This window comes from Neopelma chrysocephalum, unplaced genomic scaffold (assembly GCF_003984885.1).
Source record: "Neopelma chrysocephalum unplaced genomic scaffold, ASM398488v2 Primary Assembly neopelma1_24, whole genome shotgun sequence".
NCBI classification, from domain to species: Eukaryota; Metazoa; Chordata; class Aves; order Passeriformes; family Pipridae; genus Neopelma; species Neopelma chrysocephalum.
The window spans coordinates 39,754,208-39,766,661 of NW_020897693.1; the positions used below are offsets into that span (position 1 = coordinate 39,754,208).

The following is a 12,454-nucleotide window of genomic DNA, read 5'->3' on the forward strand; positions in this document are numbered from 1 at the left end:
GAGTTTGCAAAACTGAAAACAGCATTGCTCACAGCAATCTGTACTTTTCTCAACCAGAGCTCCATGGCTCTAAAGGACATTTCACCCACATAAGGATTAATGGACTGTATTATTCTTGTTTAGGTGTCTATTCCAACTCTAAACGACTCTTGACATCAGCACAGCAAATAACAGGACACAGGTCAAAACAGTGAGGTTATTTGAAGTCTACTGACCCCAATATTACAGATCAAACTCTGCTTTCAGTCATCAATGTGTGAGCCCACGAAAGGCCCACGTCGCCGAGACGGGCCGCGGAGGCCGCCCAGAGCCGCCCCCCCCTCCCGGGCCGCTCCGCCCCGGCGGCCGAGGCGGGGCCCGGCGGCTCCGCGGCAGCAGCAGTCCGACCACCCCGCTCCGCCCCGGGCCCCGCGCGGCGGCAGCGGCCCGGGAGGCGCCGGGGACACCGCCGGAGCTCCCGCGGCGCTCCCGCCGGCGGGATGGGGCTGGAGCCGCTCTTCCAGGCCTGGAGCTACTTCAGGCGGAGGAAGTTCCGGGAGTGCGCGCATCTCTGCTCGCAGCTGCTGGAGAGGCCGCCCGGCGAGCAGGTAGCGGGTGCCGGGGCGGGGCGGGAGGCGGCGGTGAGGGGCGGCAGCGGCCGCGTCCCCACCGCCGCAGCACGGGGGGACCCTCCGTACCTGCTGCAGCCGCCGGAGGGGCCGGCGCGACCCCCGTCAGCGGGGCGGGAGCACTGGGCCGCGCCGAGCTCCCCGGGGAGGAGGAGGAGAAGAGGCCGGGCAGCGCCGGCTCACCGAGCTCCCCAGCTCCCCCCGGGCCCGGGGGCGGTGAGCCGGCCCTGCCGGCTCCTCCTCAGACACGCCCCGGTGGAGCGCTCCCGCCCCAGCCCCGAAGCCGAGAGAGGGAGCGCTGCCTGGGGTGGGTGGCACTGCTGGAGCGCTGCCGGGAGGGCCAGAGCTCCCCACAGCGAGAACTTTAACTCATTCAAGAGTTTGCGGAGTTAAGGGAAGAAAAGCCAAGACTAAAAATCAGTTCTGCTTTAGCATGTTCCTGTTGAATTTATACTGATGTTCAGGTATCCTAGCTGTTGTGTGGACTAAATCGCATAAGGTTAAGAGACACGCATTTTAGCTCAGCTTACGTATGAACCTTACCTTGCGACAGAAGGCGTTTGCATTCCAACCTCTTTGCCCTTTCTCCATCTGCAAAGTCTCTGGAAACGTTGTACATGTGTTGTTCAATACATACATGTTTTCTCATCCTTCTGTAAGAAGGAAGGATTTGAGAAAGTTGTTTCTGGATTAATGTTTATGTGCATGTAAACCTTTTTAATGCCATATTCTAAAAACAGTAATTGAATAAACTTTATCTTCATCATAAATACTTCACATAAATTTGTAAGTCTCTCAAAGCATCCTATAGGCAAATATTTTAAGAATCTTGAAGGCAGTTCTTTTCCTCACAGAGGACAAATATTTAAAGAAAGGTGCATGGTCACACAGTTGTGTAAATATAAAGCACAGTAACTATTTAAATTGGCATAGGATGGATATTTTAAAAATTCTTTTTTATGTTTTTTACTGTGAGGCACAAACAAGGACCCACCAGCAGAAAAAGTTTTAGCAGAGAAAGTATTCGAAGAACATTGTGCCTCAATGCTAAATGGGATTGAGTATTAGTTCTGTGCAAGTGCTGTATTATTTATGTATATGTACATTATTGGGTCTTTATATATGTAATCTTTGCATACAGGAAGACAACACTTGATTTGTGATAGTAACTCTTGAAGTAGCACAGACAACAGTAAATAAAAGTTATAAAGATCATAGTGCTTCTGTTGCTCTTAATTTATAATTTTTTTAATTAGTAGAACTGTTTTCAATCTATGATCTCAACAGGAAAATATAAAGACAGTTGCACTTCTGTGTGCTGAAGCTCAAGTATAAAATTGTATTGTTACACCTGGCAACTCCAAACTTTTGCTGGGCTGTTCCCAGTAGCACTGGTAAGAAATAGAAGGTGTACAAGGCTGGGAAAAATGTTTAGGAGGAAATTAACAAAACAGTCATGAGAGGATGTAGTTGGGTAAGGCCTTGAGCAACCTGGTCTAGTGGTAGGTGTCCCTGCCCGTGGCAGAGGGGACTGGAACTAGATAATCCTTAAGCTCCACTCCAACCCATTAACGTTCTATCATTCTGTGAGATAAATTCTGATTGGTTTTCCTTCTTCCAGATATTGATCAGGTACTAGTCTGTCCTGTTTACCCTGCTAAATGTCGGGCATGGAGTAAAGGAAAGTTCCTCAAGAATGTGTTTTATGTGTCATTGAAATCTTACAAACTATTTTGAACTTAATACAACAGAATGGAAAAGCAAATCATATTTATGTATTGTAGCATATATACTTTGCATTTAATAGAACCATTATTTTTATATAACCTTTGAAAGATACTAAGCTCCAAGGCTGAACACTGAGTTAATTAGAACTCAGATAAGTGACATACATTACTTAATTTTCCTGCTTGCCTAGTCTAATCCTATTTTACATTATTCTGAATTTATTCCAATGGTGTCGTATCAGCTAATTTGCTGTAGTTGTGAATATTAGAAAAGTGATTTATGATTTCTTCCACGTTAATAAGAATCTAGGACCATTCTCAGGCAGATTGATTTCCTGATATCTGTGTTACTTTTGAAATGGCATGTTAATGAAATCAGTAGTTCCTAAATATTTTGATTGAACTTTATTTCTGTCATCTTCAGCCACCTACCAGAAAATGGTGCTGTCTTCCATCTGTGTGAATTACATTAGTAGTATTTTAGTATTACCTGGCGATATATCTGAAATCAAGTATATTTCGTTTTTGGCACCTAACCCAATATATGTAGTTTATTACGCTTAAAGAACACATAGCAATTCTGACAGATTTAATGGTCAAACTCTTAATGGTAGTACTTCTGCAAATCAAGCTGTCATGTTGGGCACCAGGAAAGCAGACAGACAAATGACAGCCCTTACGGAAAGTTTGGATTAAGTGAGCTGCTGTGCAGCACGAGGGAATACTCAATGGTTGTAATCACCGTGCCATCTGTTCTTATCCTCTTGTCCCATATTCTGCTAAGCATGCGCCTCCCAACCTCTGCAACCAGGAAAAGAAGGAACTTACAAGAACTGTAGCCTCACTCACTGTTCAGGGATTCACTTCTTTGAACAGCAACCATTAGGATATGACATAAACCAAGCGACAGGAGATCGTGTCCTTTAAATACATACCCAGGAATGGTTGAGTTAAACTGTGACTGTTACGGCTCAGAACTTTTTTGTGCTTAAGCAACCAGCCTTCTCCCTTCTAAGACATGTAATGTAACAATAGATAAGTAAAGGAAAAGACTAACAGTGCATAACTGGAGAACGTTTTCATGCCTGAAAGAGATGGCCTTTCTTGTCTTAAAGTCTGTACATTTTTCCCAGCTGTCAGCTAGTCTGCTAAACGATAGCACCCCTCCTGCTCCATCATATCCACAGTGATGTCCCAGAGCTATGGGCTGCTGAAACCAGGAGGTTCTTAAGGTATTGTGTTGATCTTGTAGCTAACTGGGCATGAATCAAGAATTTTCTTACACAGCAGTATCAAATGCTACGCCATTATAAACTTGTATTCTTAAAGAACACAACAACAAAATTAAAACATTTTAAAATCAATCAACTTTTCCCGAAAAGTTCTTAATGAATAACATTTTGATAGAAGAATAATTAGCTGCTATGGAGTTACATTTTGTGGAAGATTGAAATTTTTTTTCTATAAAATATCCTGTGCATTTCTTCATTTAAGTATTAGAAATATAAATGTTATCGATGGAATTTACTTCTATGCTGATAATCTTAGCTCAGGGTAAATAAAAGCTGTATTTTCTATGACTGGCATTTGGGCATACAAACACATGAAGTACTGATGTTCAGTTTAATTATTTCCTGTTGTAAGCAAGCAGGCATTGTCTTCTGTGTTTATAGTAATAGCATGACCTAGAGAAAATACAATCCAGGACTGTCTCTGTTGATCATCCTGATTAGTCACCTAATCTGATTACTCTTTGGGTTCCATATGTCAGATTCAAGGCAATAACCAGAACCCATGTATGAGGCCTGCTCTAGTTTAACAATAGGGAAATAAAATTGCCTAATGTAATTAATAGGCATACAGTGGATGTTCTAATTGATTAATGGTCTACTATGAGGATTTGCTTTTGTTCATTCGTCCTTTCTTCTCCCGTGGTGAACTTTCAGCTACTATTACTTGCATACTGGTTTTTATAAGGTCATTATAGAGTTATCACAGTTGTGTTTATGGGCATTGACTTTGATTTGAAAAAGCTTCTTCAACTGTAATCAGTTACTGGTTCAAGAGACTGTAATTAAGTTTATGCATGAAAATTAGTGATACTTACAGTGAATTCATTGTTCCTGGGTAAAGGTTAGGGGTTTTTTTCTGTGTTTCTGCTCTCAATCATTTGAAGAGCATATTCAGAATACACTAATTTTAATATTCTGCATATATTAAATCTTACCTGAAATTAATTGTAGAATGAAGCCTAATTATAATATAAGGTATGTAGTCTTTTCATTCTCTCTTCTAGGCTGTAGGTGTCAGAAAACATAATTATTCTAAATATTTTTGGTCTTTAAATAAACTGACTTTATACATTAGCATGAATTTTAAAGTGCCCTCAGTTGATTCAGGGATCTGGATTAAATCCTTCCTTCATTGCTTTTACAATCTTTTTAATTCCAAAGGAGTTTTATATGTGTAAATGAAGAGTAAATTTGAGCTTTTGTTTTGAGATACAAGCTTACAGGGCAACGCTATTTGTTAATCTTCTCAAACAACTCTTTATTTGAAATCTAGTTCCAGAGGATTACTTGCATGAGTAGCAACTGCTGAATCCACCCATGTTAAAATATATTATATTTTAATGTAATTTTTGTTGTTCCATACTTTTGTTTAATGTGAGGGTCCTATTACCTGCTTGAAGGTTATTAAAAATCTGAAGTTACTTCTTGTCAAAAACTGAAACAATGTATTAGGATGGATGAACTGTGCATACTCTCATCTACTATTATGAGAGAGCAATGTTTTTACTTAGTATTATTGGTCAACTCTGCTTTTTTTCTGGAATGATGAGAGATGTAATTTCTGAATTATTTAGTAATATGAATGCTCCTACAAGCAAATTCATTTTGTTTTTAAATTATTTTTTAAACTAATAGACAGTGCCTAAAGATACACATCTGTAACATCAAGGCATTTTTGAGTTAATGTTGACATACTATTCCTAACCTTGTCCTCATTAGTTACTGTAGCACATATGGTATGGAAGAGCACCTACTCCTCTTAAACCATTTTCATACGTGCTGTAACACTCAGACACGATGGGCTGAATAAAATGCAAGCTGAATATCTCAAGGATCCTTAGGAAGCTGAATAGTTTGTTTTTTAGAAGACAAGCACTATAAATAAAAGAACTTGGAGTTCATAAAATCATACGTCTGAAATGCTAAGGCAGTTTCAGTACCCTGTGTACCCCCAGGTACCTCACAGTCAGCTGAGATTAATCCCTCAATTAACATTTAGTTCCATAGTGTAGTGGATGTGTAAGCTGTGTTATACATTTTAACACCTGTGAACAAGTTGTGATTCCAAATATGATCCTTAAAAGGTGACAGAAATTCCAGTACACTACAGAAAGAAGATGTCTTTCACTAGTCTTCCAGGTCCCTGCTGTCATAGAATTTACTGAATAAAAATGCTCAAATTGAAAGAAGTAGGCGATGTCTCATACTACAGAGGAAAAGAGTGAGCTTGACCTTGCCATTCTCCTGGTGAAACAGGAGCCAGCAATGTGTCCCAGCTGCAAAGGAAGCCAGAAGCATGTGGACCAGTGCTTGAGTTTGGAGAAGACATTGGGACAATCTAATAGCAGCCTTCTAATACATACAAGGAGGTTATCAAGAAAATGGAGCCAGGGGCCCCTTGCAGTACTGCGTGGAAGTGAAGGAGGCTTTGGCTTGATACAAGGAAAAACATTTCCTGATAAGGACAGTCAGCACTGGAGGAGATTGCCCACAGGCACTGTGCAGCCTCCACCCTTGGAAGTTTTCAAGACCTAACTGGACAAGGCTGTGAACAACCTCAACTGACCTCATAGCTGACCTTTCTTTGAGCAGGGCTTTGGACCCCCAGAAGTCCCTTCATAGTCTGAATTACTCTAAGATTGTATATCCAGTCTAATAAAACTGGTTTAACTGTGATAGATTTACGCAACTCCAAATGTGCAAGAAATTTTCCACTGCCTCTAGAAGCAGAAACGATCTGACACTCTAAAAGACTAACAGTGATTTGGAGAAAGTAACATCTATCTCCCACCTTCCTTGTCTAAAACTAAGTAATACATTAGGAAGAACTCCTCCCCAGTCCCCGGAAGTGAGCAGCAGAAGCCCTGAACGTGATAATTATACAATTATTGGTGATAAACCTACATTTCTTTCTGTTAGTATTTACTCAATTTTACTACAAGTTTTCAAGCAGATGCAAGCTCCTGCCTTTTCATTTGTAATAAACTGAATCTGATAGCTTTCCTTTTGTTTATCAGGTCATGCAATAGGCCAGTAATTTCACGTTTATTCCACTTGCAGTCTTACTGTCCAGAATAAAATGAATGCATAGTTTTCATCATAAAAGGACAAAAAAAGTGCTGACATTTTTTGTCGTGTGCTTGAATGATATCAGTGTGATCACCAGCAGCAGCTAACAAACATGCACAAAGATGGATTTTATTAAGTAGGTATTCTAAAGCCCATGGCATAATAATCGGGTCAATTTTTAAGTGATTTGCATATATCTTTCAAGTTAATTTTCTTTTAATCTACCATTTTTCAGTTTAATAATGCTGTAATATTAATCTAAGATTTGGCCAGCATGATCCAGAAGAAGCAAGAAAGCAAAAGTATCAGAGAGGTGAACTTACTGTAAATCTGCTTTCATTGTATAAAATATCAATTAGCTCCATAATGTGTGTTAGTTGAGATAATGTAATAAAATGAAAATTCGGATATATGTGTCAGAGAGAAAATGTTTGTCCAAAATGAGATGGTCACAGGGTATAAATCCATTTTTGTTGTTGTTTTTATTGTTTGGCGTTTCCATTCCTTAGTTTCTATTTCCTCTCTTTTCAGGAGCTTGATTCTGAATACAGCGTGGTTCAGGTAAAATTCTTTCCGTAAATACAATTATTAGATACAATCATTGGGAAGAATTTCTGATACACTGAATAATATTTGTTTTCTTGTTAGGTCCTCAATGGCATAATTTTGTTTTTCATCATTGGTAAGACATTACATTTGATAAGAGGGAGATTTTTGATATTTTGAATAGGCAGCTTTTATATTTGATGGAAGTTTATTTGTCATTTATTTCCTATAGCTTTATTCAGCAGTTTAGTGCCTTCTAAAAGCTAAATTGAATCTATCTTGAACTGAATGACCTTCATCTGCTGATGAGATTAGGAAAAAGCTAATGTGTGGTTCACTGACAGAACAGTGTTTGTGCTCTTAGGGCTCACTTTCATGTTTCATTTAATGCAGGTAATAGTGGGCTGTTACCTGTGCCCTCCCTGCTCCTACAGCTCATTCTCACTGCCTACCTTGTGTGGAGTCTGGTAGCCTTGTAGCTGCATGATGATGATTTGCATAAGTGATGGAAGACTGAGAGTAGTTGATTAGTTTTCACTTTGTCCACATTAGCACTAGACTACTGCAATGGCAAGAACAGTATTGTGCAGGTGGTGGCAGCTTTTAGCTCCAGCCCACAGTCAGAAGAGATTAAATGCAATGTGAAATGGTATTTTTAAATGCAGCTCCATAACATATTTTATGAGTCTCCAATTACATTCCAGTGAAGTCACGCAAGTTGTTTACGTAGAGAATGGTTTCAGTGAAATACTTCCAGATATCTTCTTGACTTTAATGATTACCCTTCACAATGTAGTTATTGTGTTCTTGGGGTTTTCATTGTGTATGGAATAAAATTTATTATAATGGAAAGGATTATTAGATACTAAAAGCTCTTAGAAAAATGTGTTACCATGTTCAGAAAAAAACCCATTTAAATATAGATTTTAAGTTTATATTTTTAATTTGTTTTTTGGACTTCTTAGGAACAAGAGGAAGATACTCTAATCAGTGACAAACTTCTCAGGAACTAAGTGAAAAACACTTTGTCACTTTTCTTTCTGGAATTTAGACTTCTTAAATACTGTATCACATTTTTGTACTTATGGTACTTAAAATAATGCTTCCCTCTTTATTTACTATTAGTTATTGTAAACTTCTGTTTGATTTGGAGTTAAGCAAGCAAAATCTGTTGTTATGCTTTGAATATGTGGGTTGTTTGAAATGATCTGTCCCTTTCTTTTTCCTGCCGTTTAAGTGCCTGTTTCATAAAAATGCAGTTTTTCTTCATAAGCGCCAGACGTTGCTTATCACAAAACAAAATTATCAGTCCCACAAAGAGAGAGCAAATACTCTAATCTACAGACTGCTGTTTAATTAAGGAATAATGTGTGATATTTGAAATTTTTGTTGGCTGTGAAGCCTCGGACTAGGAGCTCAAGACTGGAATCTAATTTCTAATCTAAGGAATCTAATTTTGCCCAATAATGACAAAGAGACATGTTGCTTTTAAAAACACATTATCACATTTTAATTAGTGGAAAAATCACAATAATACTCTTATGCCTATGTAAAGAATTGGCTCCAATTTTGGAGTTGCTACTTTCAATTCCCAGGAAAAAATCATTCCTATGGACAGCTTTTCATACCTCTACTAGGAAATTAACCTGTGTTTGGCTATACAAGAGCTCTAATTCGAGCATATTTCCAATAAAGACATACATGTCTTTGAAAAGAACAGAGTACCATCAAAGTGATAAAAATTCAACAAATTAAATAATTCTGCAGCATAATGAAAAGCAGTTAAAGGTGTTGAACATCTAACTGCAAATTGCAATGCAAATTAAAGGCTACGTTAATTTGCCTCACTACATAAGAAGAAGCTAAAAGATAGTAAAGCAGATCTCGATTATGTCTGTCTGGCCTAGATTCAGATCATCCTGCTGAATTCCTTTCTCTTCATACTTGAACAAAGGTTTATTAATTGTGGTTAAACTGACTGGCTAAAGTCCCCCTTTACTTCAGCTTGGAAGAAAGTACTTTTTAAAAGAATAGTTAAGTATTTCAAAATTTTTAGATATACTTTCTTTTTGATTGACACTTACAAAGTTGCATAGAAACATGACGGGAATGTAGAAGGGATGGTCTGAGACATGGAGAATAAGAAGTGTCTCATGAAATGATTACTTAAATTATTAAATAAGCTTGAAGTTTAAATCTTCTCATACCTCTTAATTAAAGAACAAATGTTTCCATGTGTCTGACCTTTATTTCTATTAAGGTAGCATCAGTATGTTTCTATTTTGAAATGTCTCCTTAGCCAATATTAAACATGCCTTTACACTGGACTGCTATATTCTGTCAGAAAGGAAATAAATCTAATTGTTTTGGCAGTGATTTTTACTCCGGAAAGTTTATGATGATCTGTTCAATATCTGATGGAAAATAAAGAAGTGGTCTTGCGACTCCCTTTATCATGCCAGCTTTATGTGTACCTTACAAGCATATCAAGTTATCAAAGTGGTTGGGTTTGCATTTATTTTCTGTATGGCTGGCACTGATTTTTCTTGGTTTTTTTTTCTCCCCATTGATTTGTTGTCTTTACAGTCACATAGGCTAGTGTTATGCTTGCTTTTCCACACTGGTCAGATTATCCTCCAAGACATTTAATCTAGTAATTTGTCAGTTCAGGTCACTAAAAAGTGTTCCAATAATCTCGTAATCTGAGATGCCTAATCTATGCATCTACAGATTTTTACAGCTGATGCTATGAACAAAGGACTTGGTCCCCTTTCCATCGCCATCAGACAGATGGATATACTCAGCTGTTTAAGTCAATGCCTTATTCAGGCCTATTAAAACTGTGAAGTGAATATTAATTTAAAAATGGTAAAAATTCTTATTAGATTATTTACTTGGTGTTTTGAAGATATTTTACTTTTTACTTTATCCTTAATCAGGCTGCCTGGAGCCTGAAAACACGAGCTTTGACAGAAATGGTGTATGTGGATGAAATTGATATGGATCAAGAAGGAATCGCAGAGATGATCCTAGATGAAAATGCCATTGCTCAAGTTGCACGTAAGAATGACTTTCACTTAAATACATTGAATAAACGAGAACTCTTTTGGCCAGGATCATCATCCAGCATAAAATAGTACATACTGAGGTAACCTGATACGGCTTTTAGCTATTGCTGCAAAAAGAGCTTCAGACTGTTTTGTGGTTGCGTGGCAATGTTGAGATCCACCACATGTTCTTGATGCGGTGCTTAAGACCCATCAGACAGGGGTTCAGACAAATAGTGTTTCATCAGCTTTTCCTTTACATCTCTGTACTCACTTACTCTTTTCCGTCAGTACATTGATTTCTTTTACTCGTTTCTGGCTTCTTGAGGCACTGTGGGAAACCAGAGAGAAAAAAATGTACCCTCAGTGTACTGTGAATCTTATCCGTATGGTTGTACTGTAGACAACAGTCAGACATCACCTTTTGGTATCATGTCCTACAAACATTATCTGAACTGATTTTCTTTCTTTCTCTGCTTTTCTCTACTTCTTTTCTCTCTTCCTTCACAGAGCAGTTTTTCAGCTCTGTCATCGTTTCTTCTATGCAACTCTTTTTCAGCTTCGTTAGTTCTCTTTTAAGTAGGTAATAATTAGTAGTATTCCACTACTTTTTTGACATTATTTGTATGTGTCTCTGTTTCTTTAGTATGGTCCACATAGAAATTTTGATGCAACTTATTAGATGTGGCTCTCAACAACCCACCACGTTAAGGAATTCAAGGGCCAGAACTAATATTTGAAGCATAAGAAGCTTTTCTTGTCTTTATAGACATAGGCAATATCATATCTATCCGATTACATTTTTAAACATTTTCATTACATGATTGGTCACATATAAACAGTCAAGCAGTACTGAAGTTGTGTTTATACGTTATGATAAGCTAATTACATATGTCTGTCTTAAAACAGCATAGTAATATAGTTTAGTTCCCCTGTAGTAATTATCTGCCAAGAAAAATAATTTGATGAATATTATTTAGAAATAAGGTATTCTGGAAAAATACATTCATACTATCTTTAAACTGAATAACAATGATTTTCTGGATAGTGTGTACAAATTTCAAAACCAAAGAAAATCATTATGATAGTGTAGCCTGCAGTCCTGAATCATTGAGATAAGGCTTTGCTATTTGTGCTTCAAATTCTCTAGATGTGCCTGAGCTAGTATATAATTTTTCAGAAAGTATAAGAACTTCCCAAAGATAGAGAAACCTCTGCAATCTTTTCTAAGTTATTAAATTTGCTAGCTTTTATCAGTGTGTGCCATATCTTTAGTGGAAATTATCAACTATAACTTCACCTGTTGCTTCTTTGTGAGTATTTTATGCCTGATATGAAGTTTTTATTTTCAAAGGTTTATTTCCAAAGTAAATTGCTAAATCTGTTATTAAGTCATCCAATGATCTTTTCTCTGAGCTAAATGGTCTTCTCATTCTGAACTATATCTTTTATTTTTGAGTTGAGTCTTGAAACTCTTTTCTTAACCCTTTCTAGTTATTCAGTTTTCTTTTGTAGTCACCAAACCAGACAACAGTCCACTGACACATAGAAAATACATTTTTCTTCTATAGCTTGATTTTCCTTTCTTTATACATCTCTGGTGTTCTAATGTTACATTAGAATTACGTTGATGTTATATTTTTATATAAAAGGTAAGCACAGATATCACTGAACAGAGTGCAAGGAGGATGGAGCCAGTGGTGCTCAGTGACAGGACTAGAGGCAGTGGGCACAAACTGAAGCACAGGAGGTGTTTGCCTCTGAGCATCAGGAAACAGTCTTTTTTACTGTGAGGGACTAAGCACTGGCACAGGCTGCCCAGGGAGGTTGTGGAGTCTCCCTCCTCAGATCTATTCAGAAACCATCTAAATAGAGTCCAGGGCAACTGGCTTTAGGTGTTCATGTTTGAGCATGGTTGGACCAGATGATCTTCAGGGGTCCCTTCCAGCCTCCAGGATTCTGTGGTTCTGTGATCGCTCCACTCGTACACATGATTTAATAAAAATGGGTGCTTGCTGACTGTGGGCTTTTTCTTTGGCTGTTAAAGTGTGTTAGCCACAGTTGGTCTTGGCTCGGGGTCTTTCACTATGGCAGATCTTCCAGGATATCCTCCCCACTAAAATCATAGCTTACCAATTTGAAAGTGTGTTCAAATCCTCCTGCAT

At 38.2% G+C, this 12,454-nt stretch overlaps 1 protein-coding gene across 2 annotated transcripts in view; it reads left to right on the plus strand.

The window, feature by feature from the left end:
• The first annotated feature begins 396 nt into the window (after positions 1 to 396).
• Positions 397 to 12,454, plus strand: part of TTC8 (tetratricopeptide repeat domain 8) — a 41,073-nt gene continuing 29,015 nt past the window's right edge. Inside the window, exons 1-3 of one of the 2 annotated variants that reach the window (XM_027673242.1) lie at positions 397 to 587; positions 7,228 to 7,257; positions 10,182 to 10,302. In XM_027673242.1, coding sequence (XP_027529043.1) covers positions 480 to 587; positions 7,228 to 7,257; positions 10,182 to 10,302 — 259 coding nt within the window. In that variant the 5' untranslated portion in view covers positions 397 to 479. Of the gene's footprint in view, positions 588 to 7,227; positions 7,258 to 10,181; positions 10,303 to 12,454 lie in introns of those variants that run through there. The other variant, XM_027673250.1, reaches the window with a different exon arrangement.